Source organism: Lagenorhynchus albirostris, chromosome 1, assembly GCF_949774975.1.
Source record: "Lagenorhynchus albirostris chromosome 1, mLagAlb1.1, whole genome shotgun sequence".
NCBI classification, from domain to species: Eukaryota; Metazoa; Chordata; class Mammalia; order Artiodactyla; family Delphinidae; genus Lagenorhynchus; species Lagenorhynchus albirostris.
Genome location: NC_083095.1, coordinates 8,393,500 through 8,413,458, shown reverse-complemented (window position 1 = coordinate 8,413,458; position 19,959 = coordinate 8,393,500). Strand labels below are relative to the sequence as shown.

The 19,959-nt window shown below is 33.9% G+C and overlaps 1 protein-coding gene across 9 annotated transcripts in view; it reads left to right on the top strand.

Moving 5' to 3' along the window:
• Nucleotides 1–19,959, top strand: part of PAPOLA (poly(A) polymerase alpha) — a 57,444-nt gene that overhangs the window by 23,775 nt on the left and 13,710 nt on the right. For all 9 annotated transcript variants that reach the window (XM_060164161.1, XM_060163811.1, XM_060163921.1 and 6 more), the window contains 10 exons: nt 2,039–2,150; nt 2,854–2,943; nt 3,034–3,172; nt 4,676–4,748; nt 6,072–6,192; nt 7,150–7,234; nt 11,806–11,859; nt 12,397–12,516; nt 13,806–13,915; nt 17,187–17,308. In XM_060164161.1, the coding sequence (XP_060020144.1) occupies nt 3,087–3,172; nt 4,676–4,748; nt 6,072–6,192; nt 7,150–7,234; nt 11,806–11,859; nt 12,397–12,516; nt 13,806–13,915; nt 17,187–17,308 (771 nt within the window). In that variant the 5' untranslated portion in view covers nt 2,039–2,150; nt 2,854–2,943; nt 3,034–3,086. The remainder of the gene's footprint in view (nt 1–2,038; nt 2,151–2,853; nt 2,944–3,033; nt 3,173–4,675; nt 4,749–6,071; nt 6,193–7,149; nt 7,235–11,805; nt 11,860–12,396; nt 12,517–13,805; nt 13,916–17,186; nt 17,309–19,959) is intronic.

The following is a 19,959-nucleotide window of genomic DNA, read 5'->3' as shown; positions in this document are numbered from 1 at the left end:
GTGTTAGTTTCTGCTGTATAACAAAGTGAGTCAGCTATACATATACATATATCCCCCTATCTCCTCCCTCTTGTGTCTCCCTCCCACCCTCCCTATCCCACCCCTCTAGGTGGTCACAAAGCACCCAGTTGATCTCCCTGTGCTATGCGGCTCCTTCCCACTAGATATCTGTTTTACATTTGGTAGTGTATATATGTCCATGCCACTCTCTCACTTCGTCTCAGGTTACCCTTCCCCCTCCAGGTATCCTCAAGTTCATTCTCTACGTCTGCGTCTTTGTTCCTATCCTGCCCCTAGGTTCTTCAGAACCTTTTTTTTCCCATATATATGTGTTAGCATACAGTGTTTTTCTCTCTCTGACTTACTTCACTCTGTATGACAGACTCTAGGTCCATCCGCCTCGCTACAAATAACTCAATTTCATTTCTTTTTATGGCTGAGTAATATTCCATTGTACATATGTGCCACATCTTCTTTATTCATTCATCCGTTGATGGACACTTAGGTTGCTTCCATGTCCTGGCTATTGTGAATAGAGCTGCAATGAACATTTTGGTACATGACTCTTTTTGAATTATGGTTTTCTCAGGGTGTATGCCCAGTAGTGGGATTGCTGGGTCGTATGGTAGTTCTATTTTTAGTTTTTTAAGGAACCTCCATACTGTTCTCCATAGTGGCTGTATCAGTTTACATTCCCACCAACAGTGCAAGAGGGTTCCCTTTTCTCCACACCCTCTCCAGCATTTATTGTTTGTAGATTTGTTGATGATGGCCATTCTGACCAGTGTGAGGTGATATCTCATTGTGGTTTTGATTTCCCTTTTTCTAATGATTAGTGATCTGTATATCTTCTTTGGAGAAATGTCTGTTTAGGTCTTCTGCCCGTTTTTGGATTGGGTTGTTTGTTTTTTTGATATTGAGCTGCATGAGCTGCTTGTATATTTTGGAGATTAATCCTTTGTCAGTTGCTTCATTTGCAAATATTTTCTCCCATTCTGAGGGTTGTCTTTTCCTCTTGTTTATGGTTTCCTTTGCTGTGCAAAAGCCTTTAAGTCTCATTAGGTCCCATTTGTTTATTTTTGTTTTTGTTTCCATTTCTCTAGGAGGTGGGTCAAAAAGGATCTTGCTGTGATTTATGTCATAGAGTGTTCTGCCTATGCTTTCCTCTAAGAGTTTGATAGTGTCTGGCCTTACATTTAGGTCTTTAATCCATTTTGAGTTTATTTTTGTGTATGGTGTTAGGGAGTGTTCTAATTTCATTCTTTTACATGTAGCTGTACAGTTTTTTTTATATTGAGCTGCATGAGCTGCTTGTATACTTTATTTATATTTTATTAATCCTTTGTCAGTTGCTTCGTTTGCAAATATAAAATACTGATTTCTAAAGTGATCTTATAAAAGGCTTGTTTCTCTAGCAGCATTCAAAGGTTGGAACCATGAAATCAGACCCTCAGGAATAATTACTGAATGTGTGCCAAATTTCTTTTGCCCCCAGCCTTTCCTTGAAAAAAAGGAAAAAAACAATTTTGTCAGTTGCATTCTATAAGTCTTCAAAATTAGCCAGTTTTTGTTTTGTTTCTATTTAGTCAAAACTAAGTTGGAGAAACAGACTGGAATATTATAGATACATAAGTTCTTAAATATAAGAAGTTCCCTTTTTACTGACAGGTATATTTGGGCTACATATAACTATATTGGCCTTATATTTGAGCACCTTTTAGGATATAATTCACAGTTCATATAGGTGGAGAACTAAACAGTTAGTTTTAAATAATCCAGTATATCTGCATTTAGCAAACTTAGTATGATTAAAATGACAAGTAGCTATTTATACAAGTTCTGTTTATTTAGTATTACCATGTTTTAACATCTGGTTAAAATACCTGTGGTAAGAATTTTGTTTGAACTTTTGGAGGTGTTGTCATGTTAACAGCTGATGAGAAGATCCTGGTCTTAAGGAGTTAATAGTGTTTTCTTTTTTAAAGAAAGGCCTTAAAAATAGGCAGACATGGAATGTTTTGTTTTGTTTTTGTTTTAGATTGATATTTTGTTTGCAAGATTAGCACTGCAGACTATTCCAGAAGACTTGGACTTAAGAGATGACAGTCTGCTTAAAAATTTAGATATAAGATGCATAAGAAGTCTTAACGGTATGTAAAAACCTACTTCCTTTTGCATAGTAGCAGTTTTGGTCAAATATGAAATAGTTTTTAACTCAAGCTTCATAATGAAGCTTTTAATGGCCATATTGTTTATCCATAGTGAGTCAAATAAAATGAACTTTTTGCTTAATAGTTAGACTGCAGTGGAGCATTTAGTAATTTGTTAAATCATTGGTATCTTGCATTATTATTTCTTTTCTTCCTGGGATGTTTAAATACTGTCTGACGTTTGTACTCTATTGCTAGTGGCTCAGGTTTCACCTTGTAACTCTATTAATTTTGATCCTGATAACCTTTGTAACATTTTCAACTGTTGTGCTTTTAAAAGGGTTACATTTGAACACTTATTTTAGCATTGTTTTGTTAATATGCTCTTGAAGAACAATTCCTGGAAACTTAAATGGATCAAGCCCTATTCACCATCTCTGAACTGGAGCACATTTTAATTATGGGTTGAAAGTTTTTGAAATAAAGCAGATTACAGTTCAGATTATTTGGTTTTAGAGTAGTGTTTGTGATAGAAGGTAAAAGTTTTATATTTTTTATTTGCCTCTTTATTAACATTACTGATTTTACAAAGTAAATTTTTATTTAATTTGACATTAGTCTCAGAAAATTTAAAAGAAATATTATCATTAAACTTTTGATAATTTAATGTTCTGTTTTTTTTTTCTTTACTCCTATTAATCAGGTTGCAGGGTAACCGATGAAATTTTACATCTAGTACCAAACATTGACAACTTCAGGTTAACCCTGAGAGCTATCAAACTGTGGGCCAAACGTGAGTTCTGAATTTGTTGGCTAGCTTATTAAAAATGTTTAAGCTTTTGTTCAACACTAACTTTTCTTTTTGCTTTTCCCTTATCAACAGGCCACAACATCTATTCCAATATATTAGGTTTCCTCGGTGGTGTTTCCTGGGCTATGCTAGTAGCAAGAACTTGCCAGCTTTATCCAAATGCAATAGCATCAACTCTTGTACATAAATTTTTCTTGGTATTTTCTAAATGGTATGTGTTTAGATTATATTAAAATAAAATTGATTGTAGACACTGAAGTTTAGTCTTATTTCTATGACATTTCTGCAGCTGGTCTCAGATTCAAATTTTAGTTCATGATGTAGCAGTATAGGTAGCCTTGGGGAGATCATGTTGTGTATAAAATGGCAAACCTAAATTCCATTCCTTTTCCCTAGCTTTCCCGGGATAGCAAGGCAGGTGCTGTTTGTACTTCCATGCGTAAACTTACTCTCTAAATAAACTGAATTTTAGCTATAATGTCTGCTAAAATCCAATGAGTTGGTAGGTTGGGATATCAGTTACTTTGGATAAAGCTTTATATATACCACCTCTTTTAATTTACTCTTTGAATTCTTCTAGATCTATAGACCATTAATTTCCTGTGGTTGTTTTTTGCTTTCAGCTGCCCATTTATCTTTGGTAGAATGTTAAGGATGTAAATGTATATAAAGCTTTTAAGGATAACTGTAAGTGCTTGGAAAGCAATTGAGCATCCCTTTGAGATTAGTCATTAACCCAGGAGAGATTTTTTTTTAATGCTCTCCTTCATTTCAGCCTGGTCACATTTGTCAACCATTATTTCTTTTAAGTAATATAAAAGATTGCTATTTCACATTAGTTGCTTTGGCCCAAAAGGTTAGAGTTCTTGGTTTTTAATCAAATTGATCTGAAAGATTTGTCTTCCCTATTTGTGCCAACCTCTGTACCTCCTCCCTCTGAAAAAAGAGTTTTAGTTATTTTATAAAAATTAGAGTTATTGGAGACAATTTATAATTTAGAACTGTGCCACACTTTTCAATACACATTCTGTAATTATGGATTTGATAGCACTTAATTATATATAACCAGGTTTGATGAGAAAAATGTCAGAATTTCTCTTAATGCTACACATACATGGCAAATAATATATTTAAGAAGCTAACCTTGATACTAAAGATGGCAAATGTTTTCCAGTTTTTAATCTCTTCTATAAAGGACTGAAGTAGCTAACTCACAAAACATATCTTGAAAACAGTGTGTTCACATCATTACACATATTCACATTAATAACCTTTGTCATGAGATAGAGAAAAATTTTCCTAATCAATTTTTATAATTATTCATGCTCCTTTGCCTATAATGAATTAAAGACAGGATCTTTGTCTTTTCAAGGGAGATTTTATCCTGTTCAAGTTTGCGGTGAACACATCAGATGTCTCGGAATAGTACTTTTAAATTTGAATAGTACTTTATCAGTTCTTCTCTGCGAGGCAGAGAAGATATTTGACTTCAGTCTGAGAAAGCTACCAAATGGTTTAAGTTACTTTCATAGAGGAAATGTAATTCAAGTAGTCTAACGTCGACAGAAAGGAATAAAGGAATAAAAGATTATATATACCAAGAGTGCAAAATGAATGAAGAAGGATCACATTCACAAATGCTGTATGTTTAACAAAATACGTGTAGATGGTAATATCCAATAGTCTTATCAAGTGCTACAATCTTTTTAAACAGGGAATGGCCAAATCCAGTCCTATTGAAACAGCCTGAAGAATGCAATCTTAATTTGCCTGTATGGGACCCAAGGGTTAGTGTATTATTTTTTCCCCTACAAATTCACACTGTGCAATAACAAGTAAAAATCATCTGCATAAACTTCAGGGAGACTTCCCATCCTGTTACGTATGAGTGGACATGTTCGTATTACACTTTCTTTTTAATCTCAACTATAATTTTCCTCTGATGTGAGAAGCATAATTATGTACCCTGTAAACTACATTTAATTGTACATAGTTTATAATATCAAGATCACTAATTTTAATTTATTCTATATAGAACTACCTTGTAAGTCAAAGTTGTGTGGGCATTTGTGCTTAAAAGAAAAAATAAAAGGATACTAAAAATCCCTGTATTTTTTTTTGTTTGATCTAAATATTCTGTTAAAATTGGGTTATTGTAGGAAAACTGTTGCTTAATGTTTAACCGTGGCAGATAACTTCTAAGCAATATCACTTTAATTACTGTGATGTAATTGTAAAAATTGGTTTGGTTAATTCAGATTACAAAAGCATGGTTGGGCTGAAGAGGAGCTTCCATTCTGCTTCTTTGGAAGTTACGACCTTTACTGCTTACTCAATTTAAATGTTTTACATGCACTTTATTAATTGATAAAATAAATTTAGGTTTGAATAAGGCTTTCTAGGTTTATAAAATTCTATTTTTCTACATTAATTTGCTATTTTATTACAACATCAAAAATTTTGTCAGTTTTAAGCTTTGTTAATGACATCAAGCTGTGAATTTTTAAGTTTTCCGAACCTCAAGACATTTAATTTTGGAGGGATGTGAATTTACAGTTTCCTCTGTGGAAATATGCCACTTTTATCATTAGTATACAGATTAAAATTAATAGTTATTAATCATTTCATTATACCTTAAAATGATACCAACATGGATAAAGTAGTTTTACCATGTGTTAATAAGCTTCTACTCCTGATAAATTAAGGGTATATTAAAAACTAAGTTTAAAATTCGTTTTACACAGAACATACTATGACATTTCTCAAAAGTGTAATTGTGTGTACATCCCTATTTCTGTTGTAGAAAAAAGAAAAACTAAACATCAGTAGATGCCCAATTAGAACCTTTTTTTGCTTGACAGGCACACTATTTCTAGTAAGATTGCCAAAACAGTCATGCCCAAATGATTGAAACAAAACATTAGACCAAATCACAGATTCTGTAAAGAATTCCTGTAAAAACAGTGTCTCTTTACATGGTTTTTCTTTCTCAACTCCAGCTGTGAAATGAAATAAAATTTAATCATTGGTTCAGTTTAACAAGGGGTAAAAAGTCCAAGTATCTGTTGCATATGTACTTGAAGAAACTGATTGGCTGTTGTTGTATGTAGGTAAACCCCAGTGATAGGTACCATCTTATGCCTATAATTACACCAGCATACCCACAACAGAACTCCACGTACAATGTGTCCGTTTCAACACGGATGGTCATGGTTGAGGAGTTTAAACAAGGTAAGTGTTTATCCTTATGCTCTCCTTTATACACAAAGGATTTACATACCATTGTACACCCCGTAGTCGGGTATTCAATTAAATTGGAGAAAGCATTCACCGAAGTGGATTTTGGTGTTTATTTATTGATTACAGATTATATTTGAAAATTAACTTGGAAAACTCAGTTTAATTTCTTTTTAGCAATTTATATTTGATTATATATTGGAAGATTAACCAAAATTGAAAATTGTATCCTTAGCTGGGCCTTTATGGTTTAGTTCCATACTACTGCCATGTGAAATTTTAAATGATGTCATAGTTTCTCTCTAGTGGGTGACATGAGAGGCTTTTAGCAGGCAGTATACTTGAAAAGAGCTTTGAGCAGGATTTTGACCAAACTGCCTACTGTTTTGGAATAACCTCTAAACTTCTGAATCCCAGTAGTACTGCTAATTTGAAGGAGTAGCTATTGCTAAATGGTCTTTAAGGGGAGTAGCTAGAACTGGATTGTTTAATTTGACACAAGTCAAGGAAATAGAATCAGCTGTATGACTGCCAGCGTCAAACTCAGAAGTGTAAAGTTCTTTTCTGTAGTCTACAGGGGCTCTTCATGGGAAGATGTCGCTATCCTTTTATGGGAAACTTGTTTTTTAGAAAGGCAGGAAGCAAAGCTTATGGGAAAGTTTTCTTTGTTGGGTAACTCCAGTGCTTCAGTTTTAGGAGAGAGTCATTCTATGAGCATGGCATTTTAGAGTAATGGCAATTTGCCAGAAAACTGGATCTGAAAGGAACCCTCCAGGTTTTTTGAAAAGAGTGTATGTAAGAATCTGTATGCTCTAGAGTCATAGACTAAACTTGCTATGTTAAAATTATGATTTTAGGAATATAGTGAATGCATGTGGTATATTTAAGATCTTTAAAATTATAGATTCTTAGACTGAAGCATGCAAACATTTTAATATGTTTTTAATTTAGGTCTTGCTATCACAGATGAAATTTTGCTGAGTAAGGCAGAGTGGTCCAAACTTTTTGAAGCTCCAAACTTCTTTCAAAAGTACAAGTATGTATTTTAAGGCATGTCGGACATGTTGCTCTCTTAAGTAATGGTTTAATGGTAGCATACGTGACATCTCTTTTTGCTAGACTAATGTAGTCTTGAATTTTCCTTTAAACATCTTCTATACAAGTTTTCTTCCTGTCACAAAGGGCATACTGTTTTTAGTAAACCCCTTATTATTTCTTTATCAAGGTAAAGTGTAGTCCATACAGTTTTGCTGCCTGATGTAACCGAATTTCTACACTTGTAGCAACATCAGTTCTGAAGGCTTGTTAGTCATCCCCAAAACTCTAAATCTGTATACCTTGGCAAAGGAGTGAACTGTTAAAATCTGTAGTTAATGGTGTCTGTTAAGTAAGTATTTTCAGCCAGTTCTGGAAACTTATTTATCATTAAGATTCTCTATAACATAGGCAAAGCTAATAAAATGTCAGTGTATGTAGTCAGTAAAATGTTTTCAGTAGTTATAGCACATGATTGGCCTACCATTTCCCCCTAATGTTAATAAATCCCCTTCAAATATTTCTACAGATAATTTTCATGGAATCTCAGTGGGTGTAATATTTTTTTACTAATGGTTTTAGTATAATGGTTTAATACCGTAGTACAGGTTAATAGCCTGATTGTGTTGGTTTTGATGAAAACTGTAAGTTATAATAAATCTTACTTTTAAAAAAATGGACTTGCACTTTTATTTGCCCTGAGCTGAAAACTTGCCAAAGTCCCACTTAAAAAAATTTTTTTTCTTTAATGCTTGAAATTTTCCTGACCATTTGATCTTGTGTTGGATTGTGTTTTGTAATAATCTAAGCAAGATTGCTCTATGCTATTTCCCCAATTAAAAACAAGAATGATGACCTTCATGATGTCTCTGTGTTTTGTTTCTGTATCTTTTGCATGAAAAAGCAATAATGGAGCCAGCTTAATTGTTGTGTTCTGGGAGCACTGCATTGTCAGTAAAAATTTAAATAGCATAACATTGAATGTTCTTGTTTATTACTTATTCCCCATAAGTTGTGCTTTTCCATTTGGCAGATAATTTTCCATTGTTTTTTATTTTAACCACTGTTGAGGAAGTACCTTTGAACTTTTAAACTAATAAATACATATTCTGATGCTTTAAAAACTACATCATGAAAGAGTACATGATTACTTGTAAGGAGAATAAAGAAGTTGGTCTCATAGAAAAGTGCCAGCATCTCTTAATCCCCGAGAATCCAAGATGAAGCTAGATAATTTTTCCTGTCTCACTTTCTGGTAGGAGTAAGAGGTGGGTAGAATGAAGTTCTTCTAAGTACCCACTTAACTGGTTTCTTTCACTTTAAGAAAGACTAGTGTTGAAATTGAAGAAACCTTGATAATGTCATCTATTTGAATAAATTTGTATTAACTAGAACTTGGAAGTTTTTTTTTTTTTTTTTTTAAAGCTTGCTTAAATCTTTCTTTTGAAACTTTTAGGCTGTCCTTCAGTCTATGCCAAATAGTACATATAAGGTCTTCAGTTGACTGATGAAAAGATTTATAGATTACTGTCTTTACTGAATTCTCTTGAAACAATCAAATTATTTTAGGTTATTAAAAACAACTTTAAACATAATTAGATATGAGGATGTAGCAACAAATAGAGGAAATTATATCAGGAAAATTTAAATTTCAGCTGTGACTCCTGCGAAAAAGGATTTGAAAACGTGACAACAATGAGCTAATTTTACCTATACCAAATTCTACTTATGTTTTTAACTTATTTCAAAAATTTTTCCTGTTAAAGAATTAGTGATTGCTATCATTATACTCAAGTATTCCCAGATTTGAATTTTTCTTTTAACATATGAATTACCCCAAAGATTAGCTGTACAGCTGAACTGAAATCCTTAGTTTTGCCTTGAGTCAGAGTTGGTTAAGCTTATTTCAAGTATATCCTGAAAGTATTGTGTTTGTTATGTGAAATATTTTAAGTCATATAGTATACCTGCCTGCCTTTCTTGGAAGGGAAGAATCCATGAAGGAAATTTCAGTTGTCTTAGAAAGCAGACCATGTTTCAGAAGATATCAGTGTTCTTGTGAAGAAGGGAGAACACTGCCTTGTGAAATTTTATAGTTCTAAGAAAATATTTTTCATGTTTTACCTTTAATATATTCAAGCTCACATAAGTAAGTAACCAGCAGTAAAATAAATCATTATTGACGTAGGAAATGCGAATACTTATTTCAGATGTTCCATTTCCTTAGGAAACGAGGAAGCAAAGGTATTAGGGAAAAAAGCCAAATGTTCTCAGGAATAGGATTAATAATTTATAATTTCAAGGAGTATGTATGTATAGAATAATTTAGCCTCATAATGTTTTAAAGGCTTTAAAAATAGTGAACTGTAATTCTTGGACCTGAGTTACTTGAAGATGGAATTGCAAGGATTTTTGTCTAAGATAATTAGATTTTCGGTGCACATATCTGAGCTGTTACCTACCCAGGGAAAAATATTAATGTGATGAAATGGCCAGGAAACCTACTTACAAAATGCTTTTTTGGAGTAAATATTTGTGAGGTAATAATAGCAACTAAATTAAGTGTTTTTAGACGCTTTTAAAGAGGTTTTAATTCAACTGTGGTACATTTTTATAGTTAAATTTTTTTTATTGGAAACTGATAATCTTTAAATTTTGGGGAAAGTTAATCATTATTTAATTGGCTTCAGTGTTTCATGAAGGCATTTGAGTACCTGAAGCATGATAGTGGCACTGTAAAGTAGGGGATGGCGTTTTTTGGAGCAGCAACAAAATAGTCTAAATTTAGACCTATTTCTGCTTGGTCTCTGTGCTCTGATAGGTAACTTAAGAATTAATGACAGGTTATTTCTATTAAACATGATTACTGTATTTTGTCTCATTTCACATTTGCTTAAATTTGGCTGAGTGAAGGACATTTGACTTCACATACATACTTGCTAAACTGTTTAAAACTTTGAGCTTTATTTAAACAGGTGCCTTTATCATAAACGATGTGCAGAGTAGACACCCCCCCCTTTCCACTGGATTTCAGTAAGAACCAAAGTTGAACTCTAAGCTTTAAAACTTTAAACTTTGAATTACCAACAAGATTATGTTCAAATGGATTTTATATTTTGCATAAGTAGAGAACATTATATATCATTTAAGTTTTTGTTCAAGACTCAGGTGGTCATTAAGAGTATCCATTTCTCTAAAAGAGTGATTTAGAGACTTGAGTTTTGTCCTCATATTAGGTGAACCCAGACAGCTTTGCTGTTTTGAGTTTTTGTGTGCATGCCTGCTTTTTATACTTTGTCTTATCCTCTTATAAGTTGTTATACTTTAGTCAGAGTTTTTTCTCCATCCCCTCTCCGCCCCCCCCTTTTAAAATCTGTTGTCCATTTTCAAACTCCCAGGGAACTGGAAATCAGGTTACTGAGCTTATTAGGATTTTGTTTGATTTATAAGAGAGTTTAGGGCCCCAAGAGCGTTTTCTGTATATGTAAAATGCATGAGCTTTTAGTGCTTTTATTAACTTTTATTTATTTGGGCTGTGTTTGTTCTGTATATTTGGTTTGCTCTAAATAATTGCTGAACAGATTAAACTGGTAAAGGAAACGAAGTATTGGTTGGTCTGTATGGATTTGGACTGCACATTTACTTTTCTGTCTACGTGTTTTCATATTTATGTATATTACCTCTGTTACCTTAAGTTTATAAATACTTGAAGTTAATTTAAAATTCTTAGTCATAATTCTGACTTTTCCACCTACTATCAGTTTGCTTTTTGAGGTAAAGTTTCTGGTGAGAAGTTTGATTTCTATCACTTGTAAAATGGATTTTGTAGAAAAGTATGTTGGATTGGACTTTTTTTTTTTAGTCTTACGAAATTCTTCAGTTGTAAATAGTTTGTTTCAAAAAGATTTAAAATAGTCAGTCATGATGGTGTTTTTCTGAAATGAAAACTTGATTTTGCTCTAATTTGAATGGAATTGGATTCTGCATAGAAATCACATTTCTTTGTTGCTCTCACATTAATGATGTCTGCATCTTTGTTATAGAAACTCATACTGTTGCTTGAAAAAAATCATGAGGCCTAACTTAAGTATTCAGTTTAATTTTTGCTACCTTTGAATTAAAAAGCATGATGTGTTTGATACTATTTTTTAAGTTACTGATGTGTGTATATTTAGTGACCCTGTTTTTGTGGCTAAAGCCTTGGTGCTTTATTTCCATCAAAGCAATTTTGCTTTAATAGGTTATATTTTAGTGAGGTAGCTCTTTATAGAAAAAGCACTCCACCAGAATCATTGAACCAAGTTATCAGTTGATATTTAGTCATCGTTTTTGAATTAAGCTTCTTTTTGGGTAATTATTCATAAAATTACTATATTTTTCAGAAGAATTAAACTTGCCAGTAGTTAGAAACTTGTGGAATTTAGCATTTATGATTTTATGTGCAAACTGAGATTGCAGTTCTCTCTTGCTAAATTGATCTGTAACTGTCAAAAAGCTTATTACATTATGGTGTTAATATCCAGCACAAAGCACTTAAATGAAATAAATAGCATGTTGTCTTTATCTTCAAAGGCATTATATTGTACTTCTAGCAAGTGCACCAACTGAAAAACAACGCCTAGAATGGTGAGTATAAGATTAGATTTTACAAAACAAAAAACAACAAAAACAAAACTTCAGAATGAATCAGATAGCCACAGCACACAGTAGGAGGTGGAAGTCCTTAAAACAGCACATTTGGTTTTGTTCATAAATGGAGCTTTACTACTTGTAATGGAAGTGTAGGAATTTGGAGATCCATATGTACAATTGTTTTTATTTGCCTTATAGAGATCCATGTATTATTTCTTAACTGTATATTTAAAGTGCTTTGTTTTAGTTTACTGATTTTTTTCTTTAAATATTTGTGGGGTTGTCTTTTGTAACCTTCCTGGCTTGAAATGTGGCTTGATTCTCTTCTTCCAGCAGTTTTCACTTCATTTTTGGGGTAGAACATAAGGCTTTCATTTTATCTATGGGAGTTTAGACAGTTGAACTGCCCTTATATGTGTGTTTTATGATCTTCATATTACAGCTTTACACAAACATACTTGATTTTCTGCATTTTATTTTATTTTTAAAATTAACCAGAATTTTCATTAATAATGAGTGACATTTGTTCAGGGTGGGCTTGGTGGAATCAAAAATCCGAATCCTGGTTGGAAGTTTGGAGAAGAATGAATTTATTACACTGGCTCATGTGAATCCCCAGTCATTTCCAGCACCCAAAGAAAATCCTGACAAGTAAGCAGTCCTCTAATTTAATCCAGTTTCCTCATCCCCTTTTCAACTTTTGCTCATGGAAGTTTTATAGGCAATTTTTATTAACTCAAGTTACTATTCTGTTGATTACATATGGGTCAGACCAAGTTGAAATTTATGGTTTAGGGTTTCCTGATCAGAAACACTGAAGAGAAACACTGTTTTTTTTGCAAAAAATCACCCCTGAAATAAGTTGTAATGATGAGGTGCCTATTAACTAATTTGAGTTCAGATTCTGTAGGTCTGCACTTTAGCATTTCTGAACACACGTCCCCTTTTTTGTAGAGTGGTTTTCAGGATAGCTGCTATATCAAACATCGATCTTTGCTTTTTATCTTAATTTTTTGAAAAAGAAAACATGCTTTGATATGACCTTGCAAAAATTTGATTTGTGATAGGTTCTGGAACATTGAGAAGATATGTTATTAAAAGCTGCCTTGCCTTATTCTTTTAAGGATCTTTTTGTAGGTCAATTTCTGGTTTGATTGTTGCTGTGTTATTACCTATATGAAATTCTACTTTGCCTATAACCACTTGGTTTTATTTAGAGGGTAAGGGGAGTTTTAATAGTGAGCTTTTTCAAAAAAATGCAGTAGCATTAAAGATTGAACAATATTAGTGAATGGATCATTTAAGATTGTGCTGTAATAGAATAGCTATTTCTCTGATTCTACAGATTATTTCCTTTTGCATTCATGTAAAAGAGTTGGCATTTGAGCTTTTTATAAATTTTTTTGTTGCTGCGATCTTAATTATTAAAAGACTGATCCATTCAGTAGATATATCATTAAATGTTGAAAAGTAGCTGAATCACCCATTATTATTATGCTGCGGTCAGATTTCTGTACATGTGGCCTTTTCATTTGAGTTTAAAAGTTTAAGGAATGTATGTTAAGGTCTAGTTAAATTTTTATATCTACACTACTTTTCTTTGTTTCAAATTTTTGTAAAACATGTCATTCATTAGTATGAACATAATTTTTCTTTGCAGTGCCTTTGGTACTTAGGATTATCATTAAGAATATTGGCTGTCAGTACATAGATAATGAAGAGTATATTTGTCCTAGGACTCCAGTTTTTTATATAGCAATAGGAATATAGAGGGCAGGTATGGAGGAGGAATTTGAGTTTTGATGCAGTTTGGTTTAGAACTTAGTTTGTTTATATATTTGTCTTCTGAGTATTTCCATGTATCTCAGGTTGTCAACCACATTGATAACTGTTTTCATGAAATCCTGATAAACTATAGTAATACGCTTCTTATTTTACAGGGAAGAATTTCGCACGATGTGGGTGATTGGGTTAGTGTTTAAAAAAACAGAAAACTCTGAAAATCTCAGTGTTGATCTCACCTACGATATTCAGTCTTTCACAGATACAGGTATATCTCTACTTAGATAATCAAAACATGTACTTGCATATTTGAATTTGTCTTCATGTGTACCATAGTGGAATTTGCAATAACTGTTAAAATTACTTGGGAATATTTTACAATGATCATCAAAATTACCTTAATATTTTTGGATTAGTTATTAGTTTCAGTCATGTCTAATATATAAATGATTTTTTTCCTCTTATGGTAGACCTAAAGTTAAATGGTTGAACCACTTTAATTTGCCCACGATTACTTATGAAATTAGAAACCACCTGAATATTTGATTGTCTTAAAAGACTGAATCTGTGTCTGATTGCCTTAATAATCTTGAACCTTAGAAATTTGTGAAGCTAAACTTCTGGTGACATGAGAAAATTTATCCACTATGTCATTTATAGACTCAAATGTTAATTCATGGGTGGGAAATACAATGATGAAGGCTTCATTTTGGATTGACCTGTACCCTGAGATACAAGGTAGTATGTTTTAACTAAAGACCAGATGGTGGATATAGTTGACAGAAGCTAAGACTCTATGTAGATACGCAAATTTTCAAGGGAATGGTGAATGTACTTAGCGACAACGATGAATGTGCGTCTTCTTTAGGGACTAATTATTTTTTCTTTCGTACATCTCTCCTTTCCATTTAAAAAAATTTTAGTGTGTGTTTTTCTCACCTGTCCACAATAAGGAGTCTTCACCTAAGGACATTCAGACGTAACAGTAAAAGTTTTTTTACCTCCTTGGAGAAGGAGAGACAAAAATTGGTACATTTTTTAAAAATGTCAGTATCATACACTAAATGTAAAGGAGAAATAAAAGGAAAAGAATGAATGTATTTCAGTATGTAAATGTTTAGGTACAGTGACTAGAAGACATACCTAAGTAGGTAATTGCAGCCATATGTAGAATCACTAGCAGTGTGGTAGCTGAATTCCTATGATACAGGTGTTACCTGTTGTGATTCAGAGACCATCAGCAGCATTGCCATTGGTGACATGAATTTTCCTAGAAAATTCAGCTTAAAAATACTTTGTTTTTATGTAAAATTGAGTTGAGTTCTTATTCAAATAATTGATAAAGTAGGTTTTTCATCTTTAGGAATGTAAGTAGGACGTGGTACAGCGCATTGCAAAGAACTGTCCACGTTCAAGGATATTTAGTGTCCCTATCATGTAGTAGCCCTTAACCATTATGACAACAAAAGCACTTATACAGATTTTATAGGATGTGATTTGGAGTGTGAAAACTCCACTTGCTGAACACCAGAGTAGCGGTTTTTTCCAAAGTAAAAATTCTGATGTCAACTTAAACTATTTATGAACTAACAAATCATGTAGAGATATTTAGACTAGAAAATTTGTTTTGGACATTATACCTAATTGAACTGCTTATCAAAGATTGTGCTAATGAACCATCAAGATTTTAAAGCAACTTTCAGATATTTGGGGAAGGAAATATTTAGTTGCCCTGTATCTTGAAACATTTTAATGGAATACTTTGTGGGATTTTCTAATAAAACATATTTAACATGTTGAAAACTCAAAGTTCTTACTCCCGGTCTCCTCTAGCTTCTCTTCAAATCTTTTTGATCTCAGGCAGTGACAGCTGTGTCCTTGTAGTTGCTCAAGCTAGAAGTCTTGCAGTCTTCCTTGAATCCTGTTTTCCCCATACTTGGTATTAATCTATTAAAAAATCCTCCTGTCCCTACTTTCAGAGTATGTTGAGATTTCTGCTACCAATTGCTGTTTATACCCCTAGTCCAAGCCACTTATCACTGGTCTTTTGGATTACTGTCATTTAGTTTTCTTGTTCTGCCTTCAGCTATTCTTAGTCAGCATCCAAAATGACATTAAGCCAAATCATGTCTCACCTGCTTAAAACCTATAATGGCTACCCATCTCACTCTGGATCAGTCCAGATCTTTACTGTGGTTTGCAAGCCTTCATGGGATCTAGTCGTCTTATTATGTCTCTGACCTCATTTCTTATATTGATAATAAGAAATATATAGACATATATAAAACTTAATAAGTTCAGAATCCTTTATCCATATGTCTTGAGGCCAGTAAGGTAACAAAGTTAGTAAATAATATTCCCAGTGGGGTCTGGAGTGACATTTGGTAGTCAAAGGCCGTAACATTTCTGTAAGATATTTACATAAGGTATAGGTAGAGAGATTAAATAGCTACAAATAGTTCAAATCAGGGTTTGTTGCCAGTTGAGGTTTGGTGCCAGTCTTAGGAAAAACTTCTATTTTGGGGAGCTTTTGGGATTTTACAACTGCAGATAAGGGATTATGGATCTTCTACTTTCCCTTCTCCCCGTGGCCTTTTTGTTGCTCCTCAAACATCCCAGGCATGCTTGGGACCTTTTGCCCTTGATGTTTGCTCTTCCTAGAGTAGATTCCACCAGGTACTCATAGTTTATTTACTCACTTTAATTTGAGTCTTCACTCAATTGTAATCTCAGTTTCCAGGCTGACCTTCCTGTCGTCTTCCCTACTCAAATTTTTTCTCCATAGCTCTTATCACCGATCTGATATGAAATATATTTTACCTTTTTTTCTGTTGTGTTTCTCCCCTAGAATGTGGACTTGAAGTTTTTGATCTCTTATTTCCTGCTATATCCCCCACGTCTAGAACATGTGATACAGTGTAGGTGCCCAGTAAATCGTTTTATGATTGAGTGAATGAAATTTTCCACTTTGTTGTTTTGCTGTGGTTGTTACATACTCGAGCTAGAATTTTAAATTATACTGGTAGCATAAATAAGTATGAATTTAAGAAACCCCTTTTGTCCAGTTCTGTCATTTCTTTTTTTTTTTTTTTTTTTTTGGTACGCGGGCCTCTCACTGTTGTGGCCTCTGCCATTGCGGAGCACAGGCTCAGCGGCCATGGCTCACGGGCCCAGCCACTCCGCGGCATGTGGGATCTTCCCGGACCGGGGCACGAACCCGTGTTCCCTGCATTGGCAGGCGGACTCTCAGCCACTGCGCCACCAGGGAAGCCCTCCAGTTCTGTCATTTCTTAAGGAGTTAACTCTTTTATTACTTCAAGAGTTTTTACACTGGAAGAATTAATATACTATGTGTTCTTATTCGTTATGTACACCTTGTGGTAAGAGACACTTGTGAGATAGGTTTTGACCTGATAATTTTATAGATAGGCAATATTGATGGAAAACGGATCCATACTTTAGAATAGCTTCTCCTGGGTTAGTTTAACTGCCTTTATGAAGATGTTTCTATTTCTTGTAACAATTTCCTAATTGTACAGTTTATAGGCAAGCAATAAACAGCAAGATGTTTGAGGTTGACATGAAAATTGCTGCAATGCATGTAAGAAGAAAGCAACTCCATCAACTACTGCCTAATCATGTGCTTCAGAAAAAGAAAAAGGTAAATTGAGAAAGTACTTTAAAAAGCATTACTAACATAATGTTTTATGTATCCAGCCTATCAATATTTCAGAATTTAGGCTGAGTTAATAAGTCATATTTGAAATAGATCACAGCATTTTGAAAACCTATTACATGGAGAAATTCCATTATGTGAAACCTTGCTCCTAATCAGGTTTCTTGCACACACTTCCTTCAGACTTCAGATTAGTGGCAATGCTTCATATCCTTAATTTATATATATTTATATTCTCTTTTCAATGTCTCTTATTGGTATCCATTTAATAGCCCACATCAGTATGTAATTTCCTTTCCTTTTAAAGGTAAAGAGAGTTAAATTAGGTAATATGTGGATCAAGTAAGTTGTGTGACTTTTTAAATGAAAATCATTTTAGTTTCATAAGGATTATACACGTATATTATTTAAAAATTAAAAGTTATTGGCTATAAGATCACTGACAGTGGTAACCTCAAGTATGATGTTCTGGTGTTGATGCTTCCTGTTGTATAACTTATTAGCCATGATTTTCTTATTTGGACTTTTAAATTTGAAATTGTATTGAAATTTTAGTGCAGAAATAAATAATAAAAATAATATTTTTACTTTAAGTGGTTTCAAAAGTGGCTTATTCTTTATAACTTCAAAAAATTATTTCTTTTATTTATTTATTTTTGGCTGCATTGGGTCTTTGTTGCTCTGCGTGGGCTTTCTCTAGTTGTGGTGAGCAGGGGCTGCTCTTTGTTGCGGTGCACGGGCTTCTCATTGCTGTGGCTTCTCTTGTTGCAGAGCACGGGCTCTAGGAGCCTGGGCTTCAGGAGTTGTGGCTCACGGGCTCTGGAGTGCAGGCTCAGTAGTTGTGGCGTATGGGCTTAGTTGCTCTGTGGCATGTGGGATCTTCCCGGACCAGGGCTTGAACCTGAAAAAGTGGCTTATTCTTAAAATGGAATACTTAGATCAGTGAAAATACATGAGTTAGAGATACATATATGAATGTATTGGGTTAAAAAGTACAGATAGGGCTTCCCTGGTGGCGAAGTGGTTGAGAGTCCGCCTGCCGATGCAGGGGACACGGGTTTGTGCCCCAGTCTGGGAAGTTCCCACATGCCGTGGAGTGGCTAGGCCCGTGAGCCATGGCCGCTGAGCCTGCGCGTCCAAAGCCTGTTGCTCCGCAACGGGAGAGGCCACAACAGTGAGAGGCCCGCGTACCGCGAAAAAAAAAAAAAAAAGTACAGATAAATATATATCATTTGATACTTTTATATAAAGTTTACAATATATCTTTTAAGATAGAATATGAAATACAAGTATGCATTAGAGCATGAAAACTGCTGCATTCTGTGATGATGGTTCATTATCTGGGGCTGGGATTGGGAGGAGAGGAATGAAGTTAATATAACTTCATAATGTTTTGTTTCTTAAAACATAGAATATATTATGATACAAAAGTAGCTAAATCAAGGGCAAGGATTTTGCAGTAGACTACCTGGTTCAGGTTCAGGTTCCATTGCATCCTAGCTGTGAGACTTTGGCAAGTTGTATTACAAATATCATGTTCTTGATTTGCCTTAAAATCACAATTCTAATTTTACCTACCTCGTTATGTATTTTGTGAGGTTAAAATGAGCCAGTGCCTGTAAGAGGTAGTTTAGATGGGTGCCTGGCACACACTAAATGCTCTTTTCTTTGCACTCTTATTAATAGTTTCCTTTTATTAACTGCTATTTGCAAAGCACTGTACCAGTAAAGAAGATGGGTATTCTATATTTAATGATACAGTAATCTGTAGCTATTGTCTCTATTATAGAAGAAACAGAGTGATTCAAAGATTTGCCCAGGGTCATGTACTATGAGATGTGAATTGGACCTAAGTCTGCATGCAAAGAATGTGTGTTTATTTCTCTGTAGTATGTTCTGTCTTTGTTTGTCTTTATTAGAAAGTTTGATAGAATATTTATGATTTTGTGGCATTGAAGTCTCTTGTGCCAAACTTGATATAGACACAGAGGCAAAGCAAAGCAGCTTGAAGGTTATGTGTTCAGACCAACCAGTTAAAACCTTCATGTTCACTGATCATCCCCAACACTGGCTTGTTACTTCACAGGTTATTTTTTGATCACCTGGTCAGGCAGGTAACTGTGTGAAATGGAGTATAATTTACTCACTGAACAAGTTTTTTGTCTGGTGGGGAGAGAGAGTGGTAGCTTTTTGCATAGGAAAGATGCTTATTTTACAATATTAAGAAAACTGGTTTTACAGCTGACTTCATAGACGAAAGGCATTCCTTTCTCTCCTCTCCCTTCTCCCAAATCTCATCTTCCCCATTTGATTAATATTGATTTATGTACACAGGTGGTGTCTCTGTAGTGCTAACTCAAAGATTTAGATTATCTTGTCATTTGGGGAATTGGAGTGTGGGTGTATACATGCACGCACACACACACACACACACACACACGGGGTATGGGTTTTTATTAATAATGCAAATTATTTCCATTAAAATGTTTTTGTAGGTAAGCGAACACTTGAAATTAAAAGTGTTCTGAAAAAAAAGCTGAAGAGATCAATTTGATGTTATAATAGCATTGATTGCAAAAACAGAAACTTTGGTCAATTTAGAAATCAACTTTTATCCCATAGCACCATTTATAGTT